A 17,828-nucleotide genomic window follows, 5' to 3' on the forward strand; every position below is an offset into this window, starting at 1 on the left:
CCTGTTGCGGCTGCTGGAGCCCCGTTTTGGGGCTCCGGAGGTCGCAGCGGGCCTCCCAGAGGCCCGTTGCGGCTGCTGAAGCCCCTTTCAAGGCTCCGGAGGATGCAGCGGGCCTCCCAGAGGCCCGTTGCGGCTGCTGGAGCCCCGTTTTGAGGCTCTGGAGGACGCAGCGGGCCTCATAATGGGCGCCGCCATTTTGAAGGGCAAAATGGCGGCTGAAGCCGCTGAAATCGGCGGCGATTTCGGCGGCGGGAGGGACCGGGGGCCGGCGGAAAGGCGCCCGCGGGCCGGATCCGGCCCACGGGCCGGAGGTTGCCGACCCCTGATCTATATGATGGATTAGTTTCTATCCATCATTGTATTCACAGTGCACTGAAGAGCTAGAATTAAAAAGTGCTATATCCCTTTTATTAAGAGGCAGTTCTTCCCAGTGGAAACAGTGACAGAACATCAATCTGAGTTTTCCCCTCACATTCCACAATAGGCTTGGGCAAATCTTTTCCACTTTTTCTCACATTTGAATGTTTGCAACCTCAAATTCTTCCTATGTTGTTTATGGAGAAATTCAACAATAACAATTGGAAACAATTGGAAACAATTGCAACATAGAAAGAAGGAAGGGAAAGAGAAAAAGAAAGGTGGCAGCAACTTTGAGACTAACTGGTTTTAATTTTAGCATGAGTTTTCATGGATATAAACCCACATCTTTAGATGCAATACAGAGGTATATTAAAGCCTCAGTATAAAGCATATTTTTACAGTTGTGGGAGTGGGATAAAATGTAATTGGACCCAGAAAGTTGCAAATCAGCACTCTTGCCATAAATTTTCAAACTGTTGCAGTGATCCAGGTCTTTCAGATCTTTATAGAGGTCAGTTAGTGTTGATGTGTGAAAGCAATAAATCTGATCACCAAAAGTCAGTTTCTTGGGTTCAAAACTTTTTCTGAGGAGATTCCGTAACAGGGACTCTTGTATTAATATATGTAATTGAATACACATGGGTTCAAATCAGATTTTTTTAAAAGCCATGTATTTTACTTTTTTATTTATTTCTTTATATCTTGCCTTTCTCCTGAATGGGACCCAATGTAGCTCACAACACAAATGATAAAAAGTGTGAATTAAAAAATAGATTAAAAAATTAATAAGCTGCCATATTAGACCATCAATATATCCACTATAAAAGCATTTAAAACTCAAAGCCGTCAGAGCAAATCTTTCAAATTCATGTTCATTAAAAAAAAGAGGTTCCCCCCCCCCCCCCCATCATGTTTAAGAGTAAATTTGTGAATTGGACAATTTTTTTGGACAGAAACAGGCCAGATAAAATTCTTACTCAACCCTCCCTCACAGAGATACAGTACTTTTTATGAAAGGGACAAAAGGGACAACCAGCTGAGTTTGGTAAATAAAAGACTCTGCCAAGAATCTTTGCTATTCATATACTGGAAAGGGAGGTTGCATAATAATAAGGATGGTGGCGGTGGTATCCTAGCTAGCAAAGGAGTAAAGGGGCTTAATACTTCTAACCATTTTGACTTTGCACAAATCAATATGTGCTTCCTGGCATGTGTGTGTGTGTGTAAAAAAAACACAGCTGTGTTAGTCTGGAGAATCATTAAGCAAAGTGATCTTGTAACACCTTTGAGACTAACTTGGGCAGGGAACTGTCTGTTATCCCCTCTATTGTAAACCGCTCGGATTCCCAGTGATTGGGCGGTATATAAATAAAACCTATTATTATTATTATTATTATTATTATTAACTGAAAGAGGCGAGTTGGCAGCATGAGCTTTCATAAGACCTTATCACACCGAGCCCTTACCATGAGCAAAACATTCCTGAAGTGTTTCTGAAGCGCAAAGGTGTGATCGACTGTCACGCTTCTAAAACATCCTTGAGGCATCCCACTTCTCTCACATTGTTGAAGTGTTAGTGGAGAAGCCATTTTTTGAATAACGGAAGATTCTGTTATTACAGAAATGGCTGTTCTGCAAATGATTCATCGACAGGAGAAGAGCGGGATGCACTTCAGTGATGCTTCAGAAGCGCAACCGGCTATCCCACCTCCACGCTTCTGAAGCGTTTGGAGAACGATTCCAGCACAGTAAGCGCCTTGTGTGATAATCCCCATAGATTTGTGCCTGCTTCCTCTGATGCTGTGCTGTAATGTCGCTTTAAAACAAAGCTGCTTTTGCTGCAGCTGTATAGTATTTAATGGTCTGAAATTCCTGTATTTGTTAGACCTTGTCCTTGTTTGATTGGACTTTGTGAAGAAATAAACCTTGTCTCTGCTGTCTTGAAGTGTTATCTGCTTTTGTGTTTGCCTTATTGCAACAGCAGACATTACAGTTGCTGAACAGGGATCTAAGATGGGAGTGATCGCTACAAGGGTGAGCAATTTGTAACCCTCCAGATGTTCTTGGAATCCAGTTCCCTGCATCCCTGGCCAAGATAGCGAAATGTGAGGAGTTAAGGGAACCGCAGTCCAAAACATCAGGAGGGTGATAAGTTCCTTGTCCGCCTTTTTAGAGTAACATCATGAATTTCAAAGATCAACACTGGGGTCCCACCCCTGTGAGTCCCCCCGAACCCCCCAAGTATCAGATGGATGATTACATAAGACATGATCCTATCCATTGTGGCACCTAATCTGTGAAATGCTATACCCAAAGGGTCCTTCCTAACTCCCATTGCAACTTACCATTTGAGTTGTTGTTGAAGATCTGGCTGTTTCATAATACTTTGAGGCCTGAAGGAATTTTAAAACTGCTTAGAGGAGGTGTGGGCAATTTATGGAATGCTTTTGGACAGCAGTTTCCATCAGCCTTAGCCAGTGTAGCCAGTGCTGAGGGATACTGGGACATCTGGTAATACTGTGAGGGCCACAGATTGATCATCCATGGCTAAGAGTTATTTGAGTTACTTTTGCTGGGGATATTATCAATGGATTTACTGCTTACTGGTTTTCCACTCTGTTTTCTATTGTTTATTTTTATTGTTTATTTAATTCTTGAGCCTTTTTTTCCCCTGTCGTTTTGCTTGGACTTTCAGTTGTTAACCACTTTGGAGGATCTTTTTGAGAGAACAGTGGGGTTCAAGTGTGTTAGCAAAAACAAAACAAATTAGATATCCACCGCCCCCAGTGCTGCACAATCATTGTATGTCACTCTGCTAAAATAACAGTAGCAGTAGTAGTAGTAGTAACAACAATTTTGCTATATTCTCTGCCCCACACTACTGCCACCTGAGACACCATACTCTCTGTTTTAATGGAAGTACTGCTATTTGGACCCAGAACTTTCTCCCTTTACTTCTGTTTTCTTTTCTAAACTCAAAAGCATGGGATGTTTATTTTCACAAAACTTTTCTGGATCATTACTATTACAGCTCAACCGAGGCCTCTTTCATAGGAGGAGGGATAAACTTTTGTTTTTGCATCTATTTTTCTTTTCTTCCGGCCCTGGAGTGAGATTTGGGTCTTTAATGTGCCTGATGTCCCATCTCCTTCATAAATCTTTGTAAATGAGCATGAACCTCTTCCTGAATGGCCCCAGAGGGAGACAGAGGGCTTGATGAGAGTTAGAGGGCAGATTGCCTGAGCACAGACAAGATTTCCTCCTGCACAGCAAACTGCAGAAATGAAAGCTGAGTTTTCTTGCTGTTCAGCAATTTGTCATATTCATTGGAGGGTTGAAAATATACAAAGGGGTACTTGCCCTCAGGAATCTGTCTGTCTGCCATTTCAGTGGCACTGGAATGGATACTAACACAACCCTGTTCCTTATAGCAGATATTTCCTGTGCTTCTTGCACCTCTAGGATTTCAAGATGCATAATGTAAAATAGATTTACTAGTAGATCCGGGACAGAAATAACACCAAAGGGGATCATCTTCACAGCCAATTTACTGTGGTTCTCTTAATCCCTTATGCTATTCAATATGTTTTATTCCTCTACATGCATCTCCTTCTTTTCTTTTTGTTTTTTTACAGCCCAAGTCTATGCACATTTAACCGCAGAGGAAGTGTGGATAGGATAGGAACTTGTGATAAAACATGCCATGTATGAGGGTAACTTGGTTTCTCCCACGCCAAGTTATCCTCCCTCTGTACTGAGGTGAAGTCCCCTACACAGTGGCTCCCCTAAGTGATGTCACTGATCCTGATAACAGCAGCCTCTGGCTGGTGTTGCATATGAATATGTCCCTTTTTGGGTGCTAGGGAACCTGGGGTTTGCTACTTCCCCTTGCAGTGTTCAAAGCCCCCTCCCAATTACCGCCCAGAGTCTGAAGCCCCCTGTACAGTCATTCTGTTTCATGGGAAGTAGGTAGGAGTATCTGGCTACAGCTATGTAGCTAGATATAAAATGGTGATGTCAGCACTGAGAACCATCAGAGTGCCCCAGAAGTCTTAGCAGTGCTGTAATTATTTTGCATCTAGCTACAGGGATACAGCCAGATGCTGCCTGCTCCACATGAAGCACAAACTGGATGTGCTGTGGGGAGCTTCAGAGGTAAGTCGGATATGGTGGTATATGGATCAGTCTAGTGTAGGTTTGCATGTGGACCTACAACAGATGTTGAGCCATACAGGATTGTGGCCAATTACTTCAAACACCAGAGGAAAGACTCCCCCCCCCCAAAAAAAAAAAAAAAAAAAAGAAGGATATTATTTTGTCTTTCTCCTGGAGTGGGACCCAAGGTAGCTCACTGAAGAAGGCAGCTCACAGAAGAAATAATTTAAAGCCTAACAATACAATTTTAAAAACTATTAAATGCATCTCAATTAAAACAGTCTAAATTTATTTTAAAAGGATATAAAAGTTTTAAAAAAAAAATAAACACACCGCTTTAATAACATTATGGAATACATGAATTTATAGGAGCAGTAAACAGGGCTGTCCATTATCTCTACTCCTGTTTGTGCTCAGTATTGAACCTTAAGCTGAAGCCATCAGGAAGAAATTGAAGATTACACATCCCTTATTAAACCACCAAGAACAGAAGATCAGTCTTTACACTGATGATATTTTGCAATTTATTATGAACCCTAAAACCTCACTTCCAGAATTTGTTAAATGGTTACATGAGTTTGACAGATATGCCAGATTTGGGGTCAACTTTCCTAAATAAAAAATGTTATGCCTTCATGCCTCACTGGAAACTCAAGTGAAATGTTGTGAAATTATCAATCTTCAACTCCAACCTTCTAGTTTTACATACCTTGGAGTATTGATTGCAAAACATTTGAACCAAATATTATTGAGGAATTATAGACCAATCAATAAATGAATGCAATCAAAGATAAAATCATGGGGGGAGGGATTTTTTTCTTTTGTAGGGTTACTGTAGTTGAAATAGAATTACTTCCACAATTTCTATTTATGTTTCAATTGTTACCATTATCACCTCTATCTATATATTTTAAGTATTGGCAAACAACAATATACAATTATTTTTGATAAGAGATTCTGTTTTCCTAATCCTATTAAATATATTGGATCTCAGTGGAGAATTGGCCATTCCTTACATGGATTGATCCGTAGGGAGAGGCAGGATATAAATAAAATTTTATTGTTGTTATTATTATTATCATTATCATTATTTTGCAGCTTGTCAACTGATTTCATACAAATTATTAACAGAGATCTGAGCACAAAGCGGGTGTCATTAGAGATACATAGTGAAATGTCAGCCGAAATGAACTTCTCACATTTTACATCCAAACACCTTAAAGAAGTTGCAAATCCTTTCCTCTGGATGTCATTGGAATCCTGGAGGAAATAGAAGCACACACTAGCCTCTCAACCATCATCCATTAGACCCTTCCTTCCACATCTACTCTTTACTAACATAGGTAAATTTAAATACTGGAAAGATGGTGGATTGTATACAGTGCCAGATCTTTTTCAAGGACCACAGTCTAAAGCTAGAGAAGATCTACTTTTAGCACCCTCCTAATTGGCTACATCTTTTTCAAGGTTTCTTTTTTCTAACAAAATTGCAAAATATAGGGGAAACCCCTCATTCGTTACCTCCTTATGAGGGTATGAGTTGCTACAGTATATAAATAGTTAATTGAGGATACTTTTGGCAAAGGACTGGGCATTAAGGCAGGATGGGAGACAGACTTAGTTTCTTGCTCTCTAATTCTGTTTGGCAACAAGTAAGGAATTTGTCCCCATTTAAATCAATGCTTGTTAGATAAAAAGAAAACATGTTAAAATTAATCTTATCAATGGTATCTTATTCCTGTGCATATAGCTAGAGTTGCAAATTTTATGTCATCCAGTTATTGAAGGGGTTGTGACTATAAAGGGACTTGTTTATACATGTAGTTGGAATGCCCTAAAATTTTAGCTTAGAATTGTTATTTTCATTAATTAAATTGCAAAGCATAAAATGAGTCCGTCACCTACTTACCACCACTTTCTACTTACCATCTTTGTGTCTGGGAATAGAAATACAAAGGGCTAATAGCCCACTTCCTTCCTACTGCAAGGTTGGGAATTGCTAAGAATTGGAAGACGAGGACTCTTTCAATGGAGACATGGTGGAGATGACTATGGGATACTCGGGTGATGAAAAATAATGACGAGTTATAATAAGGTTGTTTGCTGGAAAATGGCTTCTCTTACTGAATATTTCAACACCCACTTGGAAAAGTTCTTCACGTCATCAAGATTTATGGAAAGATGTTCTGTATAATGTTTACACATTATAGTCAATGGTAAGGCTCATTGTAAACTGTTTTTAATTAATCCAGTGATTGATAACTTATCTTTTAATTTAAAACATCCCTTATTAATTAATTAATTTCATATTTTAAAACATACATATTATAGAGAAAACATGATTTGGTGATTTGATTTTTGATCACATTTTCATATTGCAAATAAGGTGGTAATTCTGGCCTTAAAGCAGGGTACAACAAAACAACTCTGATCTTTGCTGAAGATTTACATTAAACTATACCAAATGTGGTATATTAACAAATAGGACAGATCTCCAAAGAGGAAGAAGAAGGTTATCAGCTTCCCCTTTCCAAATGATGTCCCTATGCATTTATTCCTTTCTTATGTCTTAGCAGCAAGCACACTCATGCATTATGGGAGAGGTTTTTTCTGGAAAAGAGATGCAGAAATGTGAAGAGTGGTGTTATCTGGTTGAAAAGGACTGTAATAAGAAGTGCAGACTAAAACAATTCTTCAGTTTCTGTTTTATAGTCCAGAGGCAATGGAAGCTTCTGAGAACAAATGTCATACAGAAGCAATTTTAACAGAATGTGTGCTTTCTTGTTTTCTTCTCTCCGCTCCAGGTGGCTTCATCAGTTTTAATGGTTCCTGGCGGGTTCAGGGGATCCTGGCCATGTCCCGCTCCCTTGGAGATTATCCACTGAAAAATCTGAACGTTGTCATCCCTGACCCAGACATCCTGACCTTTGACCTGGACAAACTCCAGCCAGAATTCATGATCTTAGCTTCAGATGGCCTATGGGATGCTTTTAGCAATGAGGAGGCTGTACGGTTCATCAAGGAACGCTTGGATGAACCACACTTTGGAGCCAAAAGTATAGTCCTACAGTCTTTTTACAGAGGATGCCCTGACAACATAACAGTCATGGTGGTGAAGTTCAAGAGTGGCAGTAAAACAGAAGACCAGTAAAAAATATCTAACATCTGTCTGCCTCTCTCTTGATGAACCTCTTCATCAGACCTTTACACTTCAACACAGTAGACAGCTCTAACAAGTATATTAGTATTTAAGACTGTGCATCCCAAAAGAAAACACAAGAAAATCATTCTTTTTGATAAAAGAGTGTTACACAGCAAACACACTCAATACCACTTCCCTTTTCATTTCTCCAGCTCTTTTTAAAGATTTACATTTAGAAGCTAATAACTCCTGCTTTGGCTATTTCAAATAGCTGCTACTTTTTAGTCCTCATCTACAAGCTTAAAAATGCAAGACAGGAACAGCTTGTGACTTGTCTGCACTTGAAGGAACCAATATGGGCTTTTCACCAATCTTATACTCTTCATTCTGACGTGCACTCTCCTTAAAGCTACTGTCTCTGCAGACATAAGAAGACAGGTAGCAAACAGTGTTTTCAAAGGAGAATGAAGAGGAGGCATCAGTTGTGCACGATAGGCAGATTCTTCTTTCTCATTTCCCATAATCAAATGTCCTTCCTGCATAATAAGGGACAAGCTTTTGAGCTTTCCCATAGCTGTGTACTTATACCTTCTGTGTGCATGCCCTTAATGATGCTTTGTCTTTTTTTTTAACCAACTAGAAGACAGCTTTGATAATCTGCTCATTGAAAAATTCCACATTAATTGGCTCTTGCATCTGGATATGGTGGGTGCCAGGATTGAACACAACTGTGCAACTTGCATAAGTCAGATAATGTTGTCAAGGGCAGAATGTAAAGTTCTTGGGGGTTGTTGTCTGAGATTTTAGCACAGACTTTAGTTTGTTTGTTTTTCTGTTTATCATCATGTGTTCATATATGAGACAGGGATGTTGAGGAAGCAAGTGAGCTAAAATGAGAAATTGTGGCTTTGTTTACAAAAATACAGCAGCAGCTTTTTGGTAGAATTGAAGCTGAGTTCATTATCAACAACAAAATCAGCAAGGGAAATGTTATTCTGATGGCCTAGGTATTTAATGATGTAAATAATCAAAGGCTAGCCTTGGGAATGAAAAAGGTAGATTACATATAGCTGTACTTTCAAACCTATGAGTATTGCACGCTTTGATGTAGAAAATTGACTTTTCCAATTCCATTATTGATTGATAATTTAGATTTGACCTGAGTGTTTAATCCCCTGTAGTGCTCATCATCTGGCAATTTCATAGCAATGCTAAACAAAGTTGCTTTTTGGTGATAAAGATCACAGAATCCTTTAGCTAGCATGGGCAGTGGGGATTCTAGGAGTTGTACTGGAAAAAAGTAACTTTCCTACCTCTCTTTCACAATTAAAGAAATGGGCAGATGTTCCAGTACAGCACCATTTTAGCCTAGAATAATTATGGCTATCCAAATACATACTTCTCAATTTGTAGGTTTGTACCATAGCAGACAAAAAGATGCTGTTTCCCTTCAGCAGGGTCTCCCCTCAGCAAGGAGATGTGATCTTTAAAATATACTTGGAAGCTGATGAACAAGTGTCTATAACCAGGACTATTGGATATGATCTATCACATGCATGTGCAGAGCTGGTTGTATATTTCTGTAAGTAAAATAATAATGGAGATATGCTCTTGCTCTTCACCTATAGGCTGTAACCTTCCAAAAGAGAGAAACAGAAAGAGAAATAAGCCCATAGACATGTGAGATGCTGGGTCATGGCTGGAATACAGTATGAATGTACGTCTGTGGGAAACAGAATTGAGCAGTTTTGCAATGTCCATATTCAGCAAGGGGCTACCGTGACATTTCTATTTAAGGGACCCAGTGACGTGACCATTGCACATTGGGACTGATGTGCAATGGACACCAATCCACATTGGATGCTCCTGATGCCCATCCAGGCAAAAGCCAGGGATGGCCAGTGTGATCAGTAGTGCCCATTGAAGTACCATGCACATTGCACCATGTGCATTGTTAGAGCCCAGTGTGCATGGGCACTCTTGCCAGTGCCCTAATGGGCATCTTGGCAATTCATTAACAGTGTTCCTTAGTGCCTCTGATATATAGCTGAATAGGCTCAACATAAACCATGCCACAGAATATGCAAGCTACAATGCATGCAAGATCTGTTAATCCTCTTCTCTGCAGAAGTATAAAAGAGCAAAAGACCCGAGTAGGAGATGTTTTTCAGTCTGTTAGAGGTAAATGAAATCATCCTCCCATCAGATACTGGGACATAGCATTCAGTTCTAATTAATGAGCTTTGGTGGATGGTATGGTACTAGGCTTTAAAGCTTTGGAAGTGCCCTTTGCTATCTACTTCCATTCATTTTAGATATACACAGGATCTCCTGAACAGATAATTCATATCCCCCAGGGGAGCAAAAGACGTCCTGGACTTTCTCAGAAACAGATGAGGTGCTTCAAAGTAGCACAGCGATGGATTAAGATGCCCAAAGGTTGTGTTAGTTACCATTGCAGTCTTCTGAGCTCTTATTACTTGCCTTTGTCCTTCCCTGCTGCTCAATTAGAATTTGCATGCTCTCTAAACAAATTAACCTTGGCATTCCCGTTTCAAGTGATTGGGTGAGTAAACACAAACACTGCCCCCACCCCTTTCCTTATTTTTCTGTCCTCATCTATTCATATAGGATAGCTGCTTTTAATGAAAAGATTTAATTAAAAGATCCAACATTTTTGGCAATGAAACATATAATCTAATGCAACAAGGTTCTAGTTATAGCTAAGCAGTTACATTACAGAATGGAAATGTTACATATTTAAAAGCAGACAGAAGTTGCTGCAGTTTTGACTTTCTGTAGATTTCAGAAACTTTGGTGCTTCAGAGGTGTGGTATATAGACTGTAAGAGCTGTTAAAAGTGCAAGCTTGTCTTTCCTTGCTAGTAGGACACACTGTTGCTTGGACAATGCCAAGCAGTTAATGGTGTGCTGATTTTGCTATTTCTTTTCAGGAAATATGTCACTTCAGGCATACAACCTTGATGTAGCAAGCCATTACAAACCTAGATTCCTATAGAATAGTATACCAGGAGCAGCCAGTCGAGAATCAGTGCCAACTGCAGGCAAGGTGTTTTCAGAAGGTGCCCTCCCTGAGTGAGCCCACCTCCTTGCCACTATTATCCCTGCCCATTTCCTCTGGACCCATTGTGCACCACTGCCAAAATGCAGAGAACAAGGCAAATGGAGGTTCTTCCTCCATGCTGTTGTCATTGCTTGGGTGCTCCAAGAAGGCAAGTGAGCAGCAACAACACCAAGGAGGAAGTAGAACAGGGGGATGCAGCTGGGGTATTGGTTTTGAAGTGTTTACTGGTGCCAGCTTGATGCTTCCAGGTTGCTTCCTTGTAAGTAACCTGGGTAAGTAACATATATTGAGGAAAGTTAACCTATGGCCCAAATATATGGCCTGATCCCAAATGGCCATTGATTTCACAGTCCCTCTGTAAGTTCAGGCCTCTGCAGGAGTGCGCTTCTCCTTCCTCAGTGACCTACTAGGCAGAAAGGAAGGAGGAGGAAGAAAGGAAGGAAGGAGAAAATGTGGCAGAGCAGGAGGGAGAATGGGGAAGGAAGGAAGGAAGTCTGCATGCCTTCACCCTCAAAGGTTACCCCTGAAGAAATGTGCCTTCAATAGAAAAAGGTTGCCCACTCTTCAAGTTGGTAACTGGTGCTTTGGATCAGACCACTGATCACATTCAGTCCCTGAATTCAGGATGCTTGCCCCTATGCTGATTGTCTTGGGAATATTAGTTGATGGGACACTGCAACCATTGCACCAAAAGAAACCCACCCCCCAATGATATATTTTAGCTTCTGGCAGTAAGTACCACCCACTTTTGGGGGTATGTCTTGTTGCATTTCTTGGTTCACTATATCATTGCTGGTAGTGTAAGGAGTAGCTGTAGGAGCCTGGTATCTGAGAAGACAGGCACTAAACAATTAATAATTCTGTATTTTTGACAACTTTATAAAGGAAAGCAGAATTATTTTGAAAAGTAATTGTAATAATCATTGTAAACCCCTCACTGATTTACATCTGCAAATAATATTTAACTGCCATTAAAGGAAAGGTAATAGTTACTGTTAGAGCAAATAAACAATACAAGTAATCAGTTTTTAGAAGAGGTCATTGAGAAGTCAGCCAAATTTCCATAGGAGTGGGATCGACATTTGACCTGTTTAGTTACTTTAATTACCTTGCTTAATTTTTGAGCTGAATCTCATTCCATACAGTATAAAAATTATGGTGCTTTTTTTTGCGGGGGTGGGGCTAGGTAAGTGGTAAGAGGGACCATCATCAATTAATAGTCAGTCCTTTATTCTTTCATTCAATTTGGGAAGTTTCTGGTTTATTTATTTTTTTTAGGTCCCTCTAAGGATGGTCTTCAACTGTTTGGCCAAGAGCTTGATCTCAGGAGAGTCACAGAGTTGTGTCCTGAAAGCTTTTCCCCCAAAAAATTATACCAGGAAAGCCCAATCAGGTGTGTAAGAGTAGCTCATTCTCTACTGTTAGCATGCACGGTGATAGGAGTTTGGACTAATCACTTTAAGGCTCACTTCAGTTAAGAGAAAAGTTTAAACTTGGTAGAGAGGGGGGGAAACTAAATTCTATCTGAAACCTTAATTAACTCTCTCTGCCTCTATTGCTCCCTAGTGGCACAAAACCACTTGTGCAAGCAGTGCTGCAGCTTTCTTCATTCCCTGCATATAGTGCTGTAAAAACCAGTAGTCTATGGGGATACCACCAAACGCCCTCGCAGCAGAAGCATGCTAAAAGTGTAATGCATTCTTTAAAAAAACTGGGAATGGTAAAAGAGAGAATATCTTAAGATGGTAGAGGTGAAAATCATGTGCAAGATAAACAATATTAACCTGCCTTAATTTTCCTATGAACCATGAAAAAATTGATGTAGTAAAAGGTTTAGGGTACAGTCATCTACTCTCTTTTTAAGAGTAAGCCCCACGGAACTTAGTTCTGATTAGTCTAATATTGGGATTGCACCATTAGTTCTCTAAAGTAAACTTTATGAACAGAAGAACTATTAGAGAAAGAAAGGACGGGAATTTATTTCCCATCCCTATTTTGACTCTTATACAGAACATCAACGTATATGAGATCTTTACCAAATTGTTAAATATCAGCCCTTTTCCTTTAAAAATATCTTAGAAGATAATAAATTACGGCATAGGAGCAAAAGGAAATTCTTCACTGCAAAAAATAAGGCATTGCAAAGAAAAAGGAATGTGCAGGTGTATTTCTTAATCTGCATCCTGTAGGAAGCAATTTTTAATATCTAAGAAGGAGAAAAATTGTTGTTAACAGGAAATAGGATTCAAACAATTACCAAATACAGGTTAAATTCAGTCAAGTGTTTAGAGAGGCCATGTTTGCCCAGCCAGCTAAAGAAAAAATGTTGCACCCTTTACAAGAGCTCATTCTGAATTAATAGCTTAATATGCATATTTATAGATATTTACAATTTTAATCTTGTAGAAAAGGCTCCTACATAAGAAAATAAAAACAAACCCCCAAAAAAGAACACAGCATGGCTTCATGGAAGAACAGACGTTTATAGACTTTGAAAACTATATAATATTCCTGTAGAAATATGACTTGCATGATTATCTTAGGTCATAAGAAGCTAATTCTATCCTCTCATATAGAGGAACATTTGAAACTCTTCATTTGTCATGTACTTGAATTTAGGACATTTTCAAAAGCATGTTTGTAGCCAAAAAGAAACAGCTTTACTTTATTGCTGCTGGCTTAAATTCAGAAGCAGAAAAGCCTTTGTAGAAGTTAGCTTCTCTGAATTTCTCTGCCTTCCTGGTCCTGCCCCACATTATGACCTTTCCTGTGCCCCATTCCAGGACACACCGGAATGGTTTTATAGGGCAGAGGGAGGTGGAGGCAGGGGACAAAGAAAGGAACTAAGAAAGGCCTATTGCCAGAGCACAGTTCCACACCATTTATGCTGAATTCCACTCATTGAGTTCAGGGAGAATACTGCCAAACAATTAAATGGTGCTTTCAGTCCAAAGTTTGCTAGTGCTAGCTTTACTAGTATAGACTATGCAACATGTATCTAATACACATATGATGAATTCACTGTTGTGACATAATAATAATAATAATAATAATAATAATATAATAAAAACTTTATTTATATACCGCCTTTCCGCAGTGATCAAAGCGGTTCACAAGACCATCAAATACAATTGCAGAATACATCAAATACAAAATACGTAAAACCGCAAGTTCATATATATTTAAAGAAGCATCCTTAAAATCACAAATAAGAACATTAATAACATCTGTCAGTCATAAAGAGCATCTTTCAACAAAATAATTTCTACAGGGAATCAGAAGGATATACTGACCGGAAAAGATGGGTCTTTAAGGCTTTCTTAAAGGCATCTAAAGAGGAACTAAGCCTTATCTCCTCCGGGAGCTTGTTCCAGTATGTGGAAGCTGCAGATGAAAATGCTTTTTGGCGAGTTGATGCCAATCTTGTCTTAGGATATTCAAGTAAGCATTTCCCAGTAGTTCTGAGAGTGTGGGGCGGATTGTATGGGGAGAAGCGTTCCCTCAAGTAACACAGGCCCAAGCCATGAAGGGCTTTATAGGTGATAAACAACACTTTGTATTGACATGGGAGATTATCACATGCCTCTCTTCTCCCAATTAGGGCACGGGCTTAAATGGATGAAAATAGATCTTATTGCATGCATCCATGCCCAACATGGCCGCATCGCGTACCTGATCTGGACTCCTGGCATACTTTTCAAAGAACAAGACTTTGGGCCCAGAGACATGCAATAAAATGTGTTTAATCCTGTGCCCAACCCATGCTTGGATCGGGCAAAAAGAAGCGTGCAATAATCTCCTTACTGATGTTTATTGGTGTTTACCCTCAGTCAGTTTCTAGTTCTCTTTTATTCCATTAGATCTAAATATTTAATGAGAGTTAACTTTGCAAAAGTACAGTAAAACAATGGTTAGGGAGAGGATGAGTACTAGTTAAACTCATTCAGTACATTGTGAGCAGAAAGAGTGGAGAAGCAAGGTAACTGCTTTAAACACAGTAACGACTTGATTGGCCCAGTGCAGTTGTAACACTTGGCAGCAATTATTAATGCAAATCATGGTTTGTAAGATCAATTCAAAATAGTTTCAAGTCTTGAGTTGTGTCCAGTCCTTAACATGATTAGCAGCTCAGATGTAACACTTAACCAAGATTTAACACAAACCACAGTTGCATATCCAGTTCAGCTTCACAGTTTCAAATGCTGATCTGCAACCAATCTTTACCTGGAGTTAACAATGCAATCATATGCTCAAAAAGGGCAGGGGAGCCATGTTTTAGCCCTGTAGCTGCATGGAGCCCCCCCCCCTTTCCTGGATATCAAGATTTGTGGATGCTCAAGTCCCATTAAATACAATGGTGTAAAAATGGTGTCACTTATATAAAATGGCAAAATTGAGGTTTGCTTTTTGGAATTTATATATTTGGGAGGGGGAAGAATTCAATCCATGGTTGAGCCCATGGATAAAGAATCTGTGGGCCAACTATAAATGTCTATAAAATCAATTTCTGTTACTAAAAAGTCAAAGCTACTATGTGAAGATTCATATAAAATCTCTGTAAATGCTAGTATACTTTGTGTAACTTTCCTGCATTGTGGTGGTGGAAGATATATTCATCTGAAGTCAGCATGGGAAGAATACATTATTCTTGGTAATTGATATTAATTTATACATTGGATTCTCACTGGTGCTATCTAGGAAATGTAAAGATACACCTAATAGCACATAGGGGATTATGCAAATACTTTCTGCAATCTAGGTGAGTAGATATGCAATTGTCTATTTCAGATCCTTTTGAATATGTGTATCTTTGTGCCTAAGACAATTTGCTGCCTGAGGCAAAGTACAATATTATGACTCATCCATGCTCTGCTATTTTTCCATGTGCAGAAGCCAACTGAATTAGCAGTTGAATTTTACTTCAGCACTGACCCTACTATGCCTAAAAGAAGCAGACTAGTTCACAGGGTACAACCCAGGCTGTACGTCTGGGGAAATGGGCAGGAGAGCTCATGAACAAAAATGGGCTATTGATGTTCCCCAGCATCTGCCACCTGAAGCAGTTGCCTCACTTTGCCTATTGGTAGAGCAGCCTTTCATTGTGTAGAATATTGTGCAGAATATTGTATACACCATGCACAGACATAACAGCAGTTTCTCTGGAATATAGGACTGGACTTTCAACTTGCATTTGTATGTAGTGGAAACCTCTAGAGCCAGTAGGATGACATTTCTAAAACTCTTTAATAGAATGTGCAGGTTATACGTTTGTGGCTCATTCTAAAAAAGTTTATAGAAACATCAATGCACCTCAGTCTCATTGGCGTGTATAAGCAAGATCTAACCATTTTTATCAGTGCTTGCAGGATGTTTCATAGTGTGTGTGTTTTAATTGTTATCCATTTGTGCTGGTGACATTAATGGGGCTGCAAGGTGAATTTATCCTTTGAAAAGCAGGCACATTTTAAAAAGTTTTTGAAAAGCTGTCATAAAATTAGAACTCCCTTTTTGATCACATACAGGAAAAAAATGTAATTTTCTTTAAACTGAGTTCACATATGGACTTAGCAAGAACTATTAATGTTGTTAATAGGCCATGTTCTTTATTTGAGGTAAACAAACCTAATTGTAATAACTCCTAAGTGTGCAATGCTCTTGTTCATGGGAAGACATTCTAGTGGCAACAGAATATGGCAGACTTTCCTCTCTCTGGATAGAAAGGGAAATCTCCAAGCAAAGGCACTGGAGGTCTCTTCATTCAGGGAAGCAAAACACTTCATCACCATCACTCCTGCACTGTTGGAAGGCCAATTATATATAGTTGAGGCTCAAATGGGGTATTTCTGGGACAGCTGGGGGGTGGTTCTGAATCTGATGCATCCACAACTTTCCTATTTTCAAGAAGTCTCTGACTAGAGAAGGAAACATGTCCAGGCCTGGAACTGGGATTATTGATAGCCTTTGAGTGGTTTCTAACACCTGGAGACCCTAAGGCAAAGTCATCAAAGGTTTTCTTGGCAACATTTGTTCTTGCCATTGCCTTCCTCTGAGGCTGAGAGAGTGCAGCTTCCCCAGGCTCACCCAGTGGGTTACCCTGGATAAGTGGAAATTCGAACCATGGTCTTCCAGAGTCCTAGTGGAACATTCAAACCAATACACCATGCTGGCTCTCATAACTTCAGTGGACCCTCCACATTCACTGGGGTTAAGGGTGTAAGACCCCCATGAAAGTGGAAAAACACAAATACCTGAGAAAACACCTCACTAGGAATCTCTAGGTCCTCCAGCACAGGTCTGTGGCCAACATCTGCTGGATGTTGAACATAAAATTGCACTGGAGGATCTACAAATTCCTAGAGAAGTGTTCTTTCTAGAAATCTAGATCCTCCAGCACAGCTTCTGGCAGACATTGGCCATAGAGAAAATAAATGTGGAGGGACAGCTGTGTTGTTTTGTCTCATTGGAAACAGTGGAAGGGAAAGTAAATAGGAGTAGTAGAAGATAATCCAAGGGAGGGCCACTTCCAGAGCACATATAGATTGACTTGAATTCCCCCCTCTCCTATCTCAATAGAATCGTTCTGACATGCATTGAGTAGAACATTTAGGACAAAACTAGTATTTTAAAAATCTAGGAATGCAACAAGAAAAAAAAACTATTTAGGTCTGCAATATAACCAAATCAATTGGTTATATAATTTGATTAAATATTTCAGTTGACTGAAAATGACCTTGATAGATAGAGCAGATGAGGTGCTATGTTAAGAGGCATTCTAGATCTGTTGCGTAGGTCAGACTGCCTCTATGAATACAGCATATACAGGTTGAGTCTCCTTTATCCAGGATTCTGAAATCCAAAATATTCCAAAAAATGTAACTTTTTCATAGGTGGCTGAAGTAGTGTTACCTTTGCTTTCTGATGGTTCAGTGTACACAGACTTTGTTTCATGCACAAAATTATTGAAATTACCGTCAGGCTGTATGTATAAGGTATATATGAAACTTACCTAAATTTTGTGTTTTGTGACTTGGGTCCCATTTCTAAGATATCTCATTATGTACACACATGCAAATATGGTTTTTCAAAA

At 39.5% G+C, this 17,828-nt stretch overlaps 1 protein-coding gene across 1 annotated transcript in view; it reads left to right on the top strand.

Moving 5' to 3' along the window:
- LOC149318056 (protein phosphatase 1L) overlaps positions 1–17,828 on the top strand; it is a 281,502-nt gene extending 263,674 nt beyond the window's left edge. The window contains exon 5 of the mRNA XM_089508926.1: positions 7,320–17,828. Within this exon, the coding sequence (XP_089365052.1) occupies positions 7,320–7,666 (347 nt within the window). The 3' untranslated portion in view covers positions 7,667–17,828. The remainder of the gene's footprint in view (positions 1–7,319) is intronic.

Source organism: Sceloporus occidentalis, unplaced genomic scaffold (assembly GCF_023333645.1).
Source record: "Sceloporus occidentalis isolate IW3139 unplaced genomic scaffold, rSceOcc1.0.p SCAF_2, whole genome shotgun sequence".
Classification (NCBI taxonomy): domain Eukaryota; kingdom Metazoa; phylum Chordata; class Lepidosauria; order Squamata; family Phrynosomatidae; genus Sceloporus; species Sceloporus occidentalis.